This window comes from Lynx rufus, unplaced genomic scaffold (assembly GCF_022079265.1).
Source record: "Lynx rufus isolate CCGP_SWC_20201006 ecotype Redwood Valley unplaced genomic scaffold, mLynRuf1.p SCAF_1, whole genome shotgun sequence".
NCBI lineage: Eukaryota > Metazoa > Chordata > Mammalia > Carnivora > Felidae > Lynx > Lynx rufus.
Window position 1 is genome coordinate 211172031 of NW_025814823.1, and position 19930 is coordinate 211191960.

Here is a 19930-nt window from a genome sequence, read left to right on the forward strand (position 1 = left end):
TGATGATGATGATGATAATTATCATCATCTGCATATTTTTGGTCCATTTCCCTCAAAGACCTCTGGGTCTCTTTCAAAAATTAACATAATTCACAATACATCCAGCAATCTACCTGTAAGCCCAAAGAAACTCTAGAAATAATGTCTTGACATTGTGGGTGTTAAATATGACTTGTTTCTTTGAAATCATTGCATACCTGCTAATTAGAAGAAAGTTTTTCTGAAAATTAACATAGCACACTAAATGGGTAGCCCTTGGTAAAATTGCTATGTAGAAAAAAAGCCTGTTTTAAAGTGCTCTTATTTCAGCTGTGTTAATCTCTGCTGGTACCGTTTTCCCTGCAAGTTTGCCGAATCACACCTGTCTCACTTGAAACTTAAAATTCGATGAAGGTCATGTAACATCAATGCCAAGAAAATCCATTAGAAACATAAAATCAGGATTCAAATATAATTATTAGGAATACAAATTAGATTAGTAATTAGTAAACTTTTCTCCTATGCTTTCTATGTGGTTTTTTAAAGTCTGCAAGGGGGGTGCCCAGGTAGCTCATTTGTTTAAGTGAGCAACTTCTGTTCAGGTCATGATCTCACGGTTCGTGGGTTTGAGCCCTGTGTCCGGCTCTGTGCTGACAGTTCAGAGCCTGGAGCCTGCTTCGGATCCTGTGTCTTCCTCTCTCTGCCCCTCCCCGCTCATGCTCTGTCTCTGTCTTTCAAAAATGAGTAGACATTAAAAAAAATAAAGTCCATAAGAAAATGGTACAATTTTCAATAAATGTTCTAACGTCATGACTTATTATATTTACAATTTCTAAAACACTTTCGTATATATTATTTCACCGATCTTTCAGCCATTCAAGAGTGGAAAAGTGTGTGGAATGTCTCCCATGTTACAGATAAGGAACTGAAGGCTAAGATAGGCTAGGTAATTTCTGTAAAATCACACAACCGAGAGAGGTTACCTTTGTGCTGTATGATGATCTTCGTGCTATATGATGCTCTTTCTAATAATGTAATATTTTACCAAGTCATTTTCCCTAGGCAATTCTGATGGGATTTCTAAGACTTGTAAATTACTTATGTAGCTCAATAAGAATAATAATTCTTTTTTTTTCTTGAACTCCTAGATCTGGTTTCCCACTCTCTGGTGCTTGGTCATTGTAATCTTGCAGTGATCACTATGGTCATTGCCATCATCATCAACAGTGACATCAGGATCATCGGTATAGCAGCAGACTGTGCTGAGGGCTTTAGTGTCATATTAAATGTGGGCACGATGCTAGGTGCACAGTACATAAAAAGTTTTAGAATCCAGTTAAGTATTCAGAGAAACAACTAACGAGATAAAAATGACAAAGAATGATATAGATAGTGAAAGCCGAACGCTTGAGGAGACAATATTGCTACAGGGACTGGAAAAGCACATGATCAGAGAAGGCAAGGCCTTCAAATAGGCAGCCAACTAGTCAGGAATCAAAGCAGGAACTAGCTCTGAAGAATTATAGAAAACATACAATTAAGCAAATAGAAGGAAGGAGGAACATATTTTAGGAGACAAAGATGATATTAGCCAAGGCATTGAAATTATTAACGCCCATGAAATATGTAGGAAGCAATATCTAGTTCATTTATGAGAGGGTTTGATGAGTTGGTTCCAGCAAGATAGGGAGCTCTGAGCCTCTGGGTCAAGGGTTTAGGATTCCATGGTGGCTACTGGAGGTCATCACACTACCCCATTTTCCTCTTTGATCAATAACAGAAGATCATTTCTGTAGCTTATAAACATCATATGCTTTTTTTAAAAAAAATAAATCAATCCTTTTCCTTCATCTGGATCATTTTGCCCTTATAAATATAAAGTAGCTATTGAGATACTTGGGTTATCTACCATCTACCATCTTTCTATATGCTTTCTGTTTGTATTGTTTGTTTCTAAATCTTTTTCTGTTCCTTTTTTTTTTCTGTTGGATTGAATATTTTAAATTTATTCACTTTTTTTTGGGGGGGCGCCTGGGTGGCGCAGTCGGTTAAGCGTCCGACTTCAGCCAGGTCACGATCTCGCGGTCCGTGAGTTCGAGCCCCGCGTCGGGCTCTGGGCTGATGGCTCAGAGCCTGGAGCCTGTTTCCGATTCTGTGTCTCCCTCTCTCTCTGCCCCTCCCCCGTTCATGCTCTGTCTCTCTCTGTCCCAAAAATAAATAAACGTTGACAAAAAAATTAAAAAAAAAATAAAATAAATTTATTCACTTTTTTTTCCTATATTAGTTTGGAAGTAACACACACTAATTCACTTAGTGGCTACTCTATGAATAACACCTTGAATTACTGACTAAAAAATATGTAGACTTTGATAAGTTAACAATTCATGATATAATTCCTGGAGTAACCATTAGGAGAAGAGTAATAGAATGCACTACTTCCAAAAAAGTCAGGGGAAAAAAGCAAGCAAGAAGAAATAAAGGACAAAAATGAGAGGATGAACAAAGATATATCATGTAAACAATATTTAAAAGTATAATTTCCAAAAAAGCATTATAAAGAAGATTAACTCCTAGTAAGAAAAGGTTCAGTTCATCAGGCTTTTCTTTTTTTTAATGTTCATTTATTTTTGAGAAAGGGAGGGAGAGAGAGAGTGCACACAAGCAGGGGAGGGGCAGAGAGAGAGGGGAGACAGGATCCAAAGCAGGCTCTGCACTGACAGCAGAGAGTCCGATATGGGGCTTGAACTCCTGAACCATGAGATCATGATCCAAGCCAAAGTCAGATGCTTAACTGACTGAGCCACCCAGGTGCCCCCAGGCCCAGATAGCTTCTTGAAGGCTACTAAACATTTTAAGAGGAAATAATTCCAACTTCCTCAAACTTTTCTAAAGAATAGAAAGAGAAGAAACATATCCTGACTTGGTTTATGAGGCTAGTATTACCTGGATGCTAAAAGTTGACAAGGCTAGAATGAGAAAGAAAGATTATAGAATTTTCTCACTCATGAACAAAGATTCAAAAATCCTAGGCAAAGTATTAGGAAGCAAATCCAGCAATATGTAAGAACAATGATGCTTCATTATAATGTTGGACTTATTCCAGGGAGGCAACGTAAGTCTAATATTAGAAAATTGACCAATATGATATTTAACATTAATAGAAAACAGAGAAAAGAATCATATGACAATTTCAATATATGTGGAAAAAGAATTTGTTAATACATTTATGAAAACCCCTCAAAGTAAGCTATAAATGAAAAGAAATTTCCATAATCTGATAAATATTATCCTAAAAAAATCTATGGCCAACATTTTTGTAAATTTTGACAAGCTGATTTGGAATTTTATATGGAAAGGCAAGGAGCCAAGAAGTGCCAAAATACTCTGGACAGATGACAAGGTGAGAAGATTTGCTCATTTAGATAAATAAAGGATATGACAAATAAAGGATTGACAGTTTTCAGTACAAATATGGAAAAATAGAGCAATGTGACAGAACTAATTTATGATATAAGGTCACCTAATTTATGACAAAGATGATACTGCCATGAAATGGGGAAAGAATTTGGCATTACTTACGAAAACTGAAGTATTATGTATAGTATTATCTACTGACATCGAAGCTAGCAAATACTCTTAGATATATATCCAATGGTTGTGTGTGTATATGCTCAGCAGTGGGCAAGTACTAGAATGTTCATAGCAGGGCTATCCATAATGGCACACATTGGAAGCCCAAATGTGTATTCGTAGCAGATCAGTTAAATAAACTGGGATAAGTTTATATAATGAAACAATATACAGCAACAAAAATGAATGGACTACAGCTACACTCAATAACATAGAATGAATCTCATAAATAATGTTGAGCAAAAGGAAACACAGAGACAAAAAGTAGGAGTCCATGTATGTAAAGCTCAAATGCAAGGTAAGCTAAATTCTTCTGTTAAGAAATACAGACTAGGGAGATAAAACTGTTATGAAAATCAAGGCAATGGCTAGCAAAAAGGGAGATGGGGCTTCCGTGTTGTAGGGATGAAGGGGGTTAGGCCTGGAAAGGGGCACAAGAAGGACTTGGTAGGTGCCGACCTTTCCCACTTCTACTGTGTGGTGGTTCCACCAGTGTGTACTTCAGGTGCGTTCATCAAGCCGTGCAGTTTTAAGTTGTGCACTTTGCCAAAACTCACATTAAATGTTTTTATAGAAGAAGCAAGATAATGACAGGAATCTACAATCAGTTTTGAGAGGAGAAACGAAAGAAGGAACAAAAGGAAGAGAGGGAGAATGGAAAGGAGGCACTGAGGCTGCTGTGAGATAGACTAGAGAAAAGAACCCTCGAGGCAGAGTGGCCAGGAAGGGACTCAGAAAATGCGAGTTGACTCCTGGCTCTGAGACCCTGGGGCAAACTCCTCTTCTAACTCTTCCACAAAATCTTTTGGAAGGTTGACACTGCCTCTTGTTTTGATGGGATATTTCAAGAAAACTCAAAGAAGGCTTGGCCCAGAATGAGAACAGAACCACACTGGGCACCCAGGCCTGGAGGATGAAGGAACAGGGGCCATCCAAGTTAAACTCTGTGTGTACCTTCTTTACAGGGTAAGCTTCTACTTACATTAAAGTTCTCTGGACACTTTTCCCTTCTCTTCTGATTTGGTACAGGCCCCCTGCAGGCAATGACTATTATTCCTTTTGCCTCCCAGTGAAGCTGGAAAGGACTGGAACTTTGAACTCCTACAGTTCTAGGTTCAAATCTCCTCTTAGACACTTACCTGTTAAGTGACCTTGGCAAAATTTTTTAACCTTTCTGGATCCCCATTTTTCCATGATAAAGAGGATAATACCCCATAGGTAACTTATGTTAACCAGAGGCCTATAGGCCAAATGTGTGTATTGCCTGGCTCTGTAAAGTTTTGCAAACTTGATTATTTCTAACATGTTTAAATGAGTAGGCTTCGCATACAAAATTTGAATTTCTGACTTTTCTTGAAAACTTGGAAGATCTGTCCATACTGGGCCTCATCCTTAAATGGCAAAATTGGTTAGGGTGGAATAGCACACTCTTCTTTAGGAGTACAATTTCCACTTGGCCACAGTCCCACCCCTCCCTATTGCATTATATTTGATATACGTCGTTGACTTTTCCTGATTGGCCCTTTGGCCTCTGTACTTGGAACGATGGCCCAGCACAGAAAATAAACTACATGTTGGTTTACTCCATTCTTGATCATATATATTTGCTGACTGAATCGTTTCAATTCTTATTTCTTTCAGAAAACAAAACAAAACAGTTCCGGAAGGTATAAAGTTATACAACATTGTGTAAATTTTCTACTCAGAGCATACTAGGAATATTGGTACTTAGTGAATGGGTTTTGCTGAAAAGGTAGTAACAAGCACTGCTTACCATGTGAGATATTGCTAAAGAAGCTTGCTGCCAGGTGTCCATTAGCAACTTCTCATCTGCCTCAAAGTTCGACTCAACATTTTCCAGTGCGTAATCAATCTTGCCCTTCAGTATGGTTTTTGTTTTTGTTTTTGTTTTGGACGTAGCTGAATCCGGGGAAACGGATATTCGAGGAATTAGAGGAATTCTTTGAAAAACAAGCAAACCAAAAGGAAACATAAATGTTTTATATAACAGAATTCTCTCTTTATGACCATGTTATTTTGGAAATCTTGTTGTCTTGCTTTAATCTCAATTTTCAAAGTCGTGCTGGAAGAACTCTTCAAATGAAGACTATAAAAGACTATTCACATTTTAATAGTCTTATTAACAAGAGGAAACTAGAAACAAATAGTAACAAAACATAATTTTTACGTTTATTCTCAGTAATCACGAGGAGGGAAATTAAACAATGGCAATTATGAAGAAGTGCAATTTTGAAATTTAGCCAGGGCATAAACTTCTAACAAGGAACAAATCAGTCATGGAAAAGCAAACCAAATAAAACTGGGCATCACTCCTTCAAGATGACTAGTATCATTTGGCTTCTTGAAGTGGAAAATTAAAAATCAGGATATGAAAGATGTGAGGTCTGCAAGGGGGAATCCCATGGAGGCAACAAGGTTTTGATAGTGGGTGGGACAGACATCCAACAAACCTCCCTAGTTTAGAGTAAGGATAATGATGGCCTCTCTTTGATTTGTAAAATGCTTTGGGAACAGGAAGTTAAGCTCTCCCTTCTTTCAGCCATATTGCTGCCCCTTTGTAGAAATTTTAGAGCTGCCGCTGGGAACATTCTCTCCCCGAAGGACTCCCAAATCTCAAAGGCTAAGAGAAGCAGGTAGAGATCTCCAAAGCAGAATGCTTATTATGACTGGGATCCACCCTGGTGATACAAAGTGCAAAGAGCCCTCAGCTTGGGCACAGAATGGGGGTGGGGAGAGAAGCTCCAGCTCTGACTTTGCTGAAACCTGAGGAGTCAGGAGCCATAATAGGAACAAGCATTTGGTTTGGCAGACTCAAACTGCTGGGGAATAGATTGTTGATCCAGAAGGCTGATTGGGAACTCCACCAAACAATTAGCTTGGTCTAGTTTTGAAGCATTAGATGTGGTTTCTTGAGCTTGGCTCTTTGATTCTTATAGTACTTGGAGGGGGTGTGCTAAGGTGCTTCAATGCCGCATACATCTACCCACAGGACAATTTACATTTTTAACAATCAAGTAATGCTAAATCTGTCACTGAAACACTGAAATTCATGTGTCTAACAAGTTAAGGTAAAATTTGTGTGATCATCTCTAAATGTTTAATATAGTCCAACAAGCATTTCCTAACACCGTGCTTTGGAGGACAGCAGTGGTGGCATATCATTTAGAAATAAAATTTGGGGTTAGAATTCATTTACTGGAAAAAATTCTGGCCTAGCTATAGTTCTGTCACTATCAATAGATACAAACTGGGGCTCCTTTCTGAAGTTCCTTCCCTTGAATAATACAAACATAAGACTACTACTATTACTGTTGTTACTAATTCTTAGCAACCGCTAATTATTATTCATCAATTATTATTTACTATTATGTTGTTGTTGTTACAGGAATAAAATAGACAACTATGTGAAAATGCTTGACAGTATGCTTGCTTCCCTTATATATGTTAAAGAGACTGTAGCTGATTGGTTGATTGGTTGATACATTGATTGAGAGTTTTAGTAGATACTCAAAGCAGTGATTTGAGGTTGAGATTGGTGCACAGTTGTTTTGCAGAAAATAAGAACGGCCTGTTCTTTTGCCTGTTTTATTCTGCTAACCAACTTTAATAGCTTCCCCAGTATGCCTAACTTGCTATTTTGTGCTAAGAACAGAATGCACTGCTACCGTAGACATTGGAACTTGGCCTCTTTAAATGGCTCTGATGGTTCATATTGCCTGTGGAATTTTTTATTATTGGCTTTTCAAAGTTCTCTTTCAGCAGCTTGCTGAGTTACACATTTCTCTTGTATTTGTACCAAGAAGTAGGTACAAACTTTCCTTCTTGTATTTTCCTGCTTACACGTGGGCATGATTGGGACACAGTGGGATTAGATGGAGGAAATCTAGAGAGAAGAAATGGGTCTCAGATCTTATGTATAACCATATTGTGTTCAGGTCATCTCAAATCCTTCTTGGTACATGGGATGATAAAACAAAGCAAGGACACGCAACACTTATCATTAAAATAGTGCATGTAAGTTATTGTTATAACATTCAATAATAATAGTCACCACTTTTTGAGATTATTGAGACTAGATCTCAAGTCTTCTGATTCCCTAACGTGGTCCTCAGTGCTTTGAAGATTTCATTTTCTGTAATGTTCACAACAGCCTTACTTTATAGAGAAGGAAACCAAGGCTTAAGAGAGTTGGGGTGACTTTTCCCCCAAAATAAATTATTTTAATTTATTCACATACACCTAGTAAGTAACAGACCCAGGACTGAAACCAGATCTGTCTGTCTTCAAAACATATTCACTATACCATATTTAATCTGTGCGACATGTACCTGCATTGACTTGAGAAAGCTTATAAAGTACACATAGTACTTCCCAGCTACAATATGTATCATATCTTTGGAGATCTAAATTTAATGTTCAGCATGTGTATTATTCTTAAAATCTAACTTCTTTTTTTTCCCCTCTTCGTATTTATTGATTCTTATTTTCTCATGACCTCCTTATGGGTCATGAGAAAATATTACTTTAATTCTTAATGCTATTTTATTAGCTTATTTCAATTAATCATTTAATTTTAAGGATTTTTAATTTTATTTTTGTTACCTTAATTTATTTTAATTCTTACCTTTTGCACATTTAACGTTTTACAGTTGAGACCCACATCATAGGAATTGCTACTACTCCCACTCCCTATTTCTTAAAAACATTTTTTCTATTTGCTCATAGCTTCTCTGGGTTTGGGATCTTGCCCTTCCCCTGCCCCCACCCATTGGGTCTATAAAAGCAATGATTTACAAACTTTTGTATTGCATGGGAGTGTTTGAAAATATAATTCTTTATTCTCTTGCTCTGGCAGGAATCTGATGTTAGACTATTGACAAGCCTTTCAGTCTCATGAAGTCATGATCACATATGACTGAACCTTCACTGTTTCTCAATTATGTTTACCTGTAAAAGAAGACTCATAACCTCTTCCATTTTCATTTACATGTAACACACACAGACACACACACACACACACACACACACACACACACACACACAGTGCTTGGAACCTTTCATAAAAGTGGTAGAGATTCATGATTCCTTATTGAAAACCCTTGGACCAAAAGTTTTCCAGAATTGAAAATTTATATATACTGTCCCCAGCAGACTCCATTGGAAGCACTTCATAATAAAATGCACTATACTTCTGCAGCGAAGTGAGTAAATAGTCACCATAATTTAGATAATAATGCATATCAGTAGTCTTAAGTTGAAGTTAGAAAAATTTTCACTTTTTAGAGCTCTTTTGGATTTTTGATGTGCAGATACAGAAGTGTGTGTGTGTGTGTGTGTGTGTGTGTGTGTGTGTTTTAATGTTTATTTATTTTTGAGAGAGACAGAGACAGAGTGTGAGCAGGGGAGGGGCAGAGAGAAAGGGAGACAGAATCCGGAACAGGCTCCAGGCTCTGAGCTGTCAGCACAGAGCCCGACGCGGGGCTTGAACCCACAAATCGTGAGATCATGACCTGAGCCGAAGTCAGACGCTTAACCAACTGAGCCACCCAGGCACCCAGGAGTGTGGTTTTTATTAGCAGTATTCAACTTAAAATCACAAATTTTTAATTCAAACCAAGTATAGTGGAACACGATAGCCTGCCTTACCTATGTTGGCTTTCTGAAATGTCTCTAGTATCCACTTGGACCAATGGGACTCGAGTAAATCTCTTATTGTCGTCGATTGGGATTTTGCCTTCCATTCCCCTGTAATAATCTTGAAGGAATCTCTTTGTATCTTCGAAACGGTTCAATTCTGCCTTTAATAGCAAAATGACTGTCAATACCCAAGAATGAGCAAGCTGATTTCCCATATTTCCCATCTAAGTTCTGTAAGCACTATTTTAAAATATTTCAGTTGAAATCAATTTTCTGGAAATTAAGAAAGAGAATTAGCTATAAGTGTATATCTAAAATGTCATAAAAATTAAAGATAACTGGTGACTTTGTGCTCTCTGTACTCATTGAGTATAATTCCACTTAAGAAGATGGCATTTCTATGCCTCTTGATATTGTGACAAAAGATTACAGTATGTATGATGCCTGAAGTAGTGTATATTATGCATTATTTTGACATTAAGAATTCCTGTGTCCTGTATATTCAACCAACCGATACATTACCAAATACGTGAATGTCTTCTACCAGAGGTAACAAATTAGTTGATTTGAGAGATGCCAAAAATAGGATAAATACATACACAGATGCAGATACAAAAACAAAAAATTGAAGTACAAAATAGAGACTAGGTTTTGGTCCTCTAGGACTATGAAACATAGTTGTGGAGAAATGACATGGGAAGGCAAAGTGGTAACAGATAGTTCTCTCTTCACAGTTTCTGTTCTTGCTCAATAGGTGTAGAATATGAGATCATTCCTCCAGGCTCACAGCAAAACCCATCTGTTGACTTTGCCAGTCCTGCCTTGAGCAAAATGGAGAACACAGAGGAGTTGGTGATAAGTCAAGCATCAGTTATTCACAAGGGACTCCCGGCCAGCCAGGCCATTTCCCTTTGCAGTAATGAGGAAATGCATGTATAGTGAGTGCCAAACACACAAATGTAGACCACGGGTTTTTCAGCCCATTCTCCCATTAGGTCTCAGAGCAGCTGGCATGTTCACACTGCTCTTTGGTAGTATAAACATGACATCCAGACTTTGCTTTGATTAGTAGGGCTACTTAAACCAGTACCTGAGGGCCTAAAGATTGAAGCTCTTCTGCAGAAGTATTCCATGATACATAGTTAATTATAGAAAGCATCTTTTCCAAAAAGAACAAAACTGACCTAGTGTTCAAAGCCCTTAGCTGAACCTAACCCAAGGATACTCATGAATATTTGTCAAGCAATTAATGTTGCCATTTATTTCTTAAAACATTAAGACATAGTCTTGTACTGACTGCCACATTCACAGTTTAGAATAAATAAAGGCTTTCACACTGTAGTCTACAACAGAAGACAAAACCAGTTTCAATAGATTTGTTTTTTTTTTTTAATTTTTTTTTTCAACGTTTATTTATTTTTGGGACAGAGAGAGACAGAGCATGAACGGCGGAGGGGCAGAGAGAGAGGGAGACACAGAATCGGAAACAGGCTCCAGGCTCTGAGCCATCAGCCCAGAGCCCGACGCGGGGCTCGAACTCACGGACCGCGAGATCGTGACCTGGCTGAAGTCGGACGCTTAACCGACTGCGCCACCCAGGCGCCCCAATAGATTTGTTTTTGATACAAAAAAGGGTAAGCCAAAGTGCTCCTGAAAGGTGCCTTGCACATTATTAAACTTTTCCAAGCAAATGACTGAAACAGGAAGATGTTCACTTGGTTAAACTGAGTCTATATTATAAAACAAAATTGCCATTCATATATTGTTTTAAATTATTGAGCATGTTTTAAATATTTGGATTTTAAATATAAACGTACATTGAACTTTTCGAACTAGTATTTTGAAATTATTAAGAAAACTAAATATTTTTCTTTTCTTGCATAGCAACCAAATTAAGTTTTAAAATATTCATATATGGACAAATCTCACAGTGTGATAATAAGTGTTTGCATTTGTCGTGCTGAGATACAGAATCCTAGTTTTGAAGAGAATGTTAGAGAATCATCTAGCACAGCATTTTCTAAAATTTATTGTGTAGAAAACTTGTCCTGTAGGCTGTTAATGAGTACCCTGCCGGAGATAAAAACAAACAAAAACTTTACAATGTCGAATAGTTTCAGAAATGCTGGGTTGACTTATCAAAAAGTTTCTTTATGGCAGGCCATCATGGTGTCCTAATATGTCAATATACTTGTCCATCTCCCAGGGGAGAGGGAAGTGTAGAGTATTTTGTACTTCCCAATCTCATTTGATTGCTGAGTCCTTTTTCTGTGAACCATTGTGTAAAACTAGTGTTCCATGGAACCCACTTTGGGAAATGCTCATCTAGCTGTTTGTTACTCAGTACTGCAGGCCCTTGAAGACTTCACAAGGATTCTTTCCCCTAGCACTCCATAAACATGTGCAAACTTCTGCTTATGAGTTTCCTTGTCCAGCAGCTCAGTTGCTTCCAAAGTCTGTTATTTGACAGACAGTTCTAATCGTTAGGTTCTTTCTTCATTTATCAAACTGACATCCACTTCCTGAGAATTCCATCTTTGGTTTTTATAAGAATCGTATTGATCCAGTGCAGAATGAGTTTCCTTGCTATTCCATGTAGCAGGCCTTCAACTATCTGAGCAGTGTTGGTGATACAACGGTGATTAGGAGCACTGGTTTGGGAGTTAGGCTTCCTCAGTCCCAATCCCTGCTCTCTCACTTACTGATTGTGTGCCATCGGGCAAATCATTCCACTTATGTCTGCCTCAGTTTCCTCATCTGTCAAATGAGGATTATAACAGAAGCTACAGCATAGGGTTGTTGGGAAGGTTTCACGTAACCTATGTGAAAGTCCATAGAGCAGTGCTTGGCACGTATGGAGGAAAGAGTAAGGAATTAATAAATAGCAGCTTTTATTTAGTGTCCTTTCCTTTATCTTCTTTCCTCCTAGTTCGCTTTAGAAGTGGATTCGGCTTCTCAGGACGAGATCCTTAAATCTAGGTATTGCTGAGAGGTAAGTCATGCCATTCCCACAAGAGGCAGTACTGCTGGGACTAATGAGAAATGATTCACAAAGATTCTCTATTCGCTTTGCCACTGGATTTCAGTTATTTCCGCCACAAGCTTCTGATGCACCGTTCTAACAGCCAGTCTCTGCTTGCCTAAACTGGCGCTTAAGGAATGCTACCTGAGGTGGCATAGGCTGCCTGGGTGGAACAGGCTGCTTAGGTGGCTCATTGTAATCCTTTATACAACCCATGCCTGGATCCCAGAGCTTATAGTCAGTGAGGCTGCTCCTGCACCTCAGGTTTCTGCTGACTTTTCAGGCCTCCTGTGGTCCAAGCTGCCCATGCATCATGGGCTTGTCCCTCTGAAGGTTGGAAGTATCAGCATTCGCAGTCATTAGTTGAATGAGTTTAATGAGTATTAAACACCTACTGTGTGCTAGCTCAGACTGTCAGCTAAATATTCTCCTCTCCTATAATATCTTCTCATGTAAGTCAGTCAGTTGAAGACTAAAAATGTATCCTTTTCCATTCTCTACCGTCACTGCTATTCTCTTAGGAAACAGTACTTAGGTAGACACAACTTGACCAAGACAACCTTCCTATGCCCCTCAGCTTGGCTAGACTGTACAGTCTTCTTCCCTAAGTCTTGACTCCTGACATCCCTTTTCTTATTTACTCTAGAAAACTTATTGTAAATCTTTGCTCTGTCCATTTGAGGTATAAATCTTTTCAAAAGCTTCTTGCCAGTTTTAGAACTTAAAACTGCCTTTACTAAGTATCTGGGCACCATCCCTTTGAAATGTTAGGCATCAAGGAAGATAGCGCCTCTCTCTGCCAGTTCGTCTGGGAGTGGAGGAGCCTTGTTCCCGGTGGTAAAAGTACCTTCTGTAGCGAAGGTAGGAGAAAGCTTACTCTTCCTTTAGGCAAGGCCAATCAGCAAGTACAGATGGGTTCTGTACTAAGGACTACACTCCAGCTCTCCAACTCTCTCTAGCTCTTCCTCTTGGCAATGCTGGGTATCCAGACTTGGTGTGTGCTCTCTCCTATTGTTGGCAATAGTCTTGGAAAAAGAGCAAAGCCTAACTTCTTGTCTGGTGCAATATTTTTATTTAACAGGCTGCAAATATAAGTTAATGAGGTTGTTCTGGTGAATGGTATTTTTTTTTTTTCAATCCTGACATAAAACTTTTTTCTGGAATCGAATGCCTGCTGACGTTGACTTAGCCCATGCTCTCTGGCAGGGCTGCTTTCCTGGGCTTCTGCTGGCCACTCTGGGTGTCCACAGAGGCTGACAAGGTAACAACCAGTATAGACACTACCTCTCCTGCCACTCTCCACTGTTCTAAGCTGGTCAGTGGTTGCTTTGGATGCTCCCAGTTCTGGTGCTTGTTTGGCCCAGGGCCCAAATGATTTATTTCAGCTAACTTCTTCGGCAAGTTGGAGCTCAGGCCAGGCAGAGTGCTGTGAGTAAAGTGAGCCTGAATGGGCCCCTCATGCTTCCAAAGGAACTGTAAAGGAAGGGACAGGACATAGCTGGGGAGGCGAGAGTCTGTGTCGTTGACAGCAGCTCTTACCTGCATCAGTGAGAAGAAATGGTTCATCGTGATTCCGATGGTGTCCTGCAACCAGCTCTGGTTAATGATATCCTGACGCTCCTGATCTGCCTCTTCCTTCCGGGCATCACAGATGTCCCACAGGCGGTCTCGTAAATCCTGAGCAGAAAGAGACATCACTGTTATGCTTTAGAATCACGGCTCAAATCACCTCAGTGTAATAAAACTGGAATCCTTTGCCTGTCTTAAAAATATCTCCAAAGAAGATTGGACCTAATGCACTCATGTATTTTATTTCTTCATTCAACAACTTTTTATTTTGCTTCTACCCTATGCCAGGCCTTTCCTTTGTAAGACCAGCTCACCAAATCATATGCCCACATCTAGCACAAACCCACTACAATTCACTTTAGTCACGGGTGGCTATGTGTTATGTAGTATTCTAATCCTTTCACAGGAAATTTTCTTAGTTGAAAAAGTCCTTTCAGGGAATTTGGGGGGAAATGACGAATTGTCGGTGGAAGAAATATGCAGCCATATTTAATCCAAGGGCACGGGCTCATTCGTTAATCATGAGTGCGGCATGTCATTCACCAAGAACTGCTGTCTGAGCTTAATAGGACTGTTCAAATCTAAGCTTTTCACTAAAGAGCTAGCAGTAAAATAACTAACTAACTAAATAAATAAATAAACAAACAAACAAACAAATAAATAAATAAATAAAAATAAAAAAAATCTTTGCAAGATCCCAGGTCTGCCATTGATGTAAAAAAACTAACACTATTTACTATGCACTGAGGTCTTTCTACGTGTGTTAGAGTGTCAGAATATGTCACTGTACTTGTACCAACTCATTTAATGCCTCGCAATAATCTGAGGTACTATTATTATCTTCATTTTGCAGATGAGTCACAGAGAGGTTATTTTCCTAATGTCACACAGTGAGTAAGTGGTAGATCCAAGACATGAGCCTGCGGTGCTGGGTAATACACACCTGTATTTCAGGTCTCAGTTACTTTGTCTGAAACTTACTTTTTGGATGTGCAATATAGAATAAATTAGTTTATGTATATAAAGCACTTAGCATAGTATTTAGCATACAATAATTCCTCAGTTAATAAAAACTAATATAGGGGCGCCTGGGTGGCGCAGTCGGTTAAGCGTCCGACTTCAGCCAGGTCACGATCTCGCGGTCTGTGAGTTCGAGCCCCGCGTCAGGCTCTGGGCTGATGGCTCGGAGCCTGGAGCCTGTTTCCGATTCTGTGTCTCCCTCTCTCTCTGCCCCTCCCCCATTCATGCTCTGTCTCTCTCTGTCCCAAAAATAAATAAACGTTGAAAAAAAAAATTTATAAAAAAAAAAAAACTAATATAATCTTATAAGAATATAATATTCATAGCAATAAAATCTGTTTAATAAAATATACCATTAATGAAATATGTACAGTCAATTAAAATGTGACAGTTTTCATACTAATAATTTATTGAACATTAGTCTGTGTTGGGCGTTGTGTTAAGTGCTTCACATTGATTACTCTGCTAATCCCAACAATAACCAGGAAGTAAATTCCGGTGAGTAAATGGATGCCCAGAGAGGTTAAGTCACTTGGCTCTGGCTTCAATGTGGTAGAGTCAGGAATCTTAATGCAATCGGTTTGATTCCAGTGCCCCCAGTAGGTTTTATTTCTGTGATACTATGTCACTGAAACAATTAACATATTGGTTTGTTACCTCCAGGGAACTGCATATAAAATGAAAATATCACAGCCATTTTTGAAGCCATATTCTAAGTATTAGAACAATGCACCATTATCTTAGAGCTGATCTTGGTATCTCCATGGTCTTTCCACAAATACTCTGTCAGACATTCAGTGAGTACAGGCTGTGTCTACCAAGCATTTGTACATTTATGAGAGCTAGAAGAGTTCCCTTTTTCTCCTGCCTCACTGTGAAGACTTGGCAAGTACTAGCATCTGGGTGGCTCAGATTTCTGATGGCAGAGTGAGGACAATGCAATAGGAGAACCTCTCCTATAACTTCTCAGAATTGGAATGAAACAAGCCAAGAACAAAGACATTTACCAAGCATAGAGATGGTCTGGGCTACCCAGAGGCATGGCTGGTTTTCACGTGTTGTTTGGAAAGAATTAGGGAATTATTAAATATCCCTTAATAATCATAGGTGTGTTGTATTTAAGAAAAACTCATGGCTATTAATTGTGAAGGTTATGCAGACAAAAATCATTAAAAATGAACACTTTTACAAAATTGTTATGAATTTGACTCTGATACGCCTTGGCGATGGCCAACTTTTGTTGAATTTAATGGGAGTTCTTTGTACTTCTTGCATTTTGATGTCTGTGCCCTTCCTCTGATTAGGTAAGTTTTCAGCTATAATTTGCTCAAATAAACCTTCTGCCCATTTTTCTCTCTTCATCTTCTGGGACTCTTATACGAGTGTTATTCTGTTTTAAGAAGTCACTGAGTTCCCTAAGTCTACCTTTCTTTTCAGCTTCATTATTTTCCATAATTTTATCCTCTGTATCACTAAGTTGTTCCTCTCTTTGTCCATCCTCAGTCTTGGCATCCATCCATTCACGTTTTCCATCTCAGTTATAGCATTTTTAATTTGGGCCCAACTAGATTTTAACTCTTTTATCTCTGAAGAAAGGGATTCTCTAGCGTCTTCTATGCTTTTTTTTCAAGCCCAGATAGAATTCTTATAATTGTTGTTTTAAATTCTAGTTCAGACACCTTACTTATATCTGTATTGATTAAATCTCTGGCTGTCATTTCTTCTTGTTCTTTCTTTTGGGGTGAATTCCTCTGTCTTGTCATTTCGGAGGAAAAAATAATAAAAACTAATAAATTACAAAAATAAAGGAAACCAGGTCCTTTGGTCGGTTTTGGTTATGTTTTAGTCTGCTTGTTAAGAGAAGCTGCCATGCTCTCTCCTTCGATATTATGCAGATTGTTCTCTTAATCCTCAGATTGATATCCTAGGTGTTCAAAATGATTTGACGTTGATCTGGCTGTGCTCGAGGGCTGAGACAACCCCAGGGTTCCCCTACTACTCTGCCATCCTAGCTCCTCCTCCTTTTACAAAAGTTTTAAAGGATTTTGTCGGGTCAAAAGACCAAATTCAACTTATATGGTGCTTATTAGAGTCTCACATAAAACAAAATGACACAAAAAGGTGCAAAGTCAAAACTTAGATGAGACAAATACAAATAAGAAATAAAACAAGGTTCACAGTATTGTTATCGGATACAGTAGAATTCAGTACAAAAGTAGTTGTTTGGGGGCAACGATGGTTATTTTACACTATAGAGAGTGTAGGAGACCATGAAGAGATAAGTTATCATGTTTCTTCACATCAAATATCACTATGTCAGAGAAACCGTTTAATGAACGGTTCATGGTCTGGGGAGTCTGGCAGCGTGGGTTCAGATTCCAGCTGTGAGGCTTACTATCTCTTTACCATATTTCTTCATCCATAAAATGTGACTATTACTCGTTCCCACCCCAGAGGGTTGTCCTGAGGGTGAAACAAGACGGTGCCAGCACATACACATGTTCAGTTTACTGATTACTGGCGCTACATTAAAACCTATAGAGCAAAAGATATAGCAAGGAAAATGGATAGAAACGTAACCATGACAGGGGGTTTTAACCCACTTTCATTCGTTTTTGCAAGATTATGTAGGTACAAAAATGTTAAAAAAAAAAAAGAATACAGTAATTGTTTCAATCAGAATACTTATGCTTTAAAAAAATGAAAGTAATATAAGGGCCCATCCTAAACCTGACTTAGGACATAGGGTCTGAAGCAAAGGCGGGATTATTTTTTTAAACTTTACAAGTTTCTCTACAATATGCTACTGCTAAGAATCCACTGCTAAAAAGCATTCTAATGACATTAGCAATGTTAACTGGGCCAAAACTTTGAGTCTTCTAAATAGAGACTATATGTTGTTTTCTAGTGCCCATGAAATATAAACAGAAATTTTTCACATTTCAGACAACTGAAAAATTATGATAAATTTGAAATATTTTTAAAATTAATTAAAATCAAAATTCTATAAAATTAACTAAAATCAAAATTCTAAATACCCAAGTCTCTGATCACAATGCAACAGAATTGAAGCAGGGGACAAAGTTTAAAGTAATAACAACATTTGTCACCTGGAAATAAAACAAAGCATTTTTAAGAATAATTATGTGGCCAATGAAAATATCAGTACTGCAATTAGACACTATTTGGTAATTAATTATATTTGAAAATATGTAGTTAAAAACTGTGGGGTCTATCCAAAGCCCTACTAAAGGGAAAGTTTTTTTTTCCTTCTTTGACTATTTTTATCAAAATCTTCTCTACTTTATCGCTTGAATTGATATTTTAAGTTTAATATTTAAAAAAAAAATTTTTTTAACTTTTATTTATTTTTGAGACAGAGAGAGACAGAGCATGAACTGGGGAGGAGCAGAGAGAGAGGGAGACACAGAATCTGAAACAGGCTCCAGGCTCTGAGCTGTCAGCACAGAGCCCAACTCGGGGCTCGAACTCACGGACCGTGAGATCATGACCTGAGCCGGTCGGACGCCCAACCGACAGAGCCACCCAGGTGCCCCAAGTTTAATATTTTTAAACCTCCTATATTGTCAATTTCAGGTTTATTCTTATTAATTCCTTTCTTTTTCTCAGGTTTACTTTCTAGCTTATTTTTGAAGTTATATTCATTTCTATTCTTTCATGTCTAATAGTAAGTCAAGAAAAAAAAAGGGGGGGACATAGCCACCATACAAAACCAAATAGATAGATAACCACATACTTAGAAATCCACATATACATAAATATCATATACAACTGTGTGTGATATATTTGAGAGTCTTATCAGACGAATTGATTAACTTTTTGAAAAAGATAAAATGAGATCCGTATTCAAATAATATATAATTTAAATATTTAAAAGTAAAACATAAAACTGTAAAAGTATTAAGAGTGGAACATTTGTATATAATTTTGGAGTGGAGAAGTATTTAATTTACCACAAGGAGAAGCTACAATGAAACATTTTCCATATAAACATTAAAAGCTTTCTGCATATTAAAACTCTCCTCAAATAATATAAGGCAAACATGAACCTGGGAATATATTTGTAACATATGACCAACAGATAGTTTATCTCCTTAATATAAAAAAAGGTTTTAGAGAACAATAAGAAAAAGAGCACACCCCAACAGAAAAATGGGCAGAAATCATAAATAGACTTCAGCAGGAAGGAAAAATAAATGACCATTAAACTCAGGAAAAAAATGGTCAACTTCAATTGTAAAAACTGAAATGCAAATTACAGAAGATATCCATAGTTTTAATATCCATTAAGTTGGCAAAGATTAACAAAAATGATAAAACCTAATATTTGCTGGCATCCTCATATTCGGTAGCTTGGAGTGAAATTTGCCAGTTTTTAATGTGTCAATTTTTTATAATTTGCAATTTAAAAAAATTTCAGATTTTAAATGTGTTTTAAAAGTAAGCACAATTTTAGATTCAGCAATTTCACTTTTTTAGAAAATTTCCCAAGGAAATAATTGAGGATGTGGTAAATATTTTGCTGGATGAAATTTTACTGTATAATTTTCTATAATAAAAAGTTAATGTTAAACAAATACTTGTTAATGAAATGGTTAAATTATGATATAGTTCATCAATGAAATATCTCTTAGATGTAAGAATGATGAGGTAGATAAATTTTTATTGAGAAAGAAAATGTGTTCTATTGTTGAATAAGAATGCTACAAAGCAATATGTTCATTGCAGTCACTTTTTTTGCAAAGACAATTGTACCAAGGTAGTAACAATGGTTAACTACTGGCAATGGGATTATGGATTTGTCATTTTAAATTTTGCTTCTTTTTAATATCTAATGTATCTACAATAAGCATATGGTACTTCTGGAACTAGAAAAAAATCCATCCCACTTAAGGTATTGAAAATTTAAAAGCCGCCTCATTCTACCAACAATCAATTGGCTGATATGGAAAAGAAGTACACAGGAGGGCTGGCATTAGGATTAGGTAGGAAATAGATAGAAAAAACAGATATGTTTTAGGATTTATATAC

At 37.6% G+C, this 19930-nt stretch overlaps 1 protein-coding gene across 1 annotated transcript in view; it reads right to left on the reverse strand.

Annotated features, from left to right (window-relative positions):
• Nucleotides 1-19930, reverse strand: part of SPEF2 (sperm flagellar 2) — a 173858-nt gene that overhangs the window by 61908 nt on the left and 92020 nt on the right. The window contains exons 24-26 of the mRNA XM_047077096.1: nt 13829-13966; nt 9277-9428; nt 5384-5570 (exon numbers count right to left, since the gene is read on the reverse strand). Coding sequence (XP_046933052.1) covers nt 5384-5570; nt 9277-9428; nt 13829-13966 — 477 coding nt within the window. The remainder of the gene's footprint in view (nt 1-5383; nt 5571-9276; nt 9429-13828; nt 13967-19930) is intronic.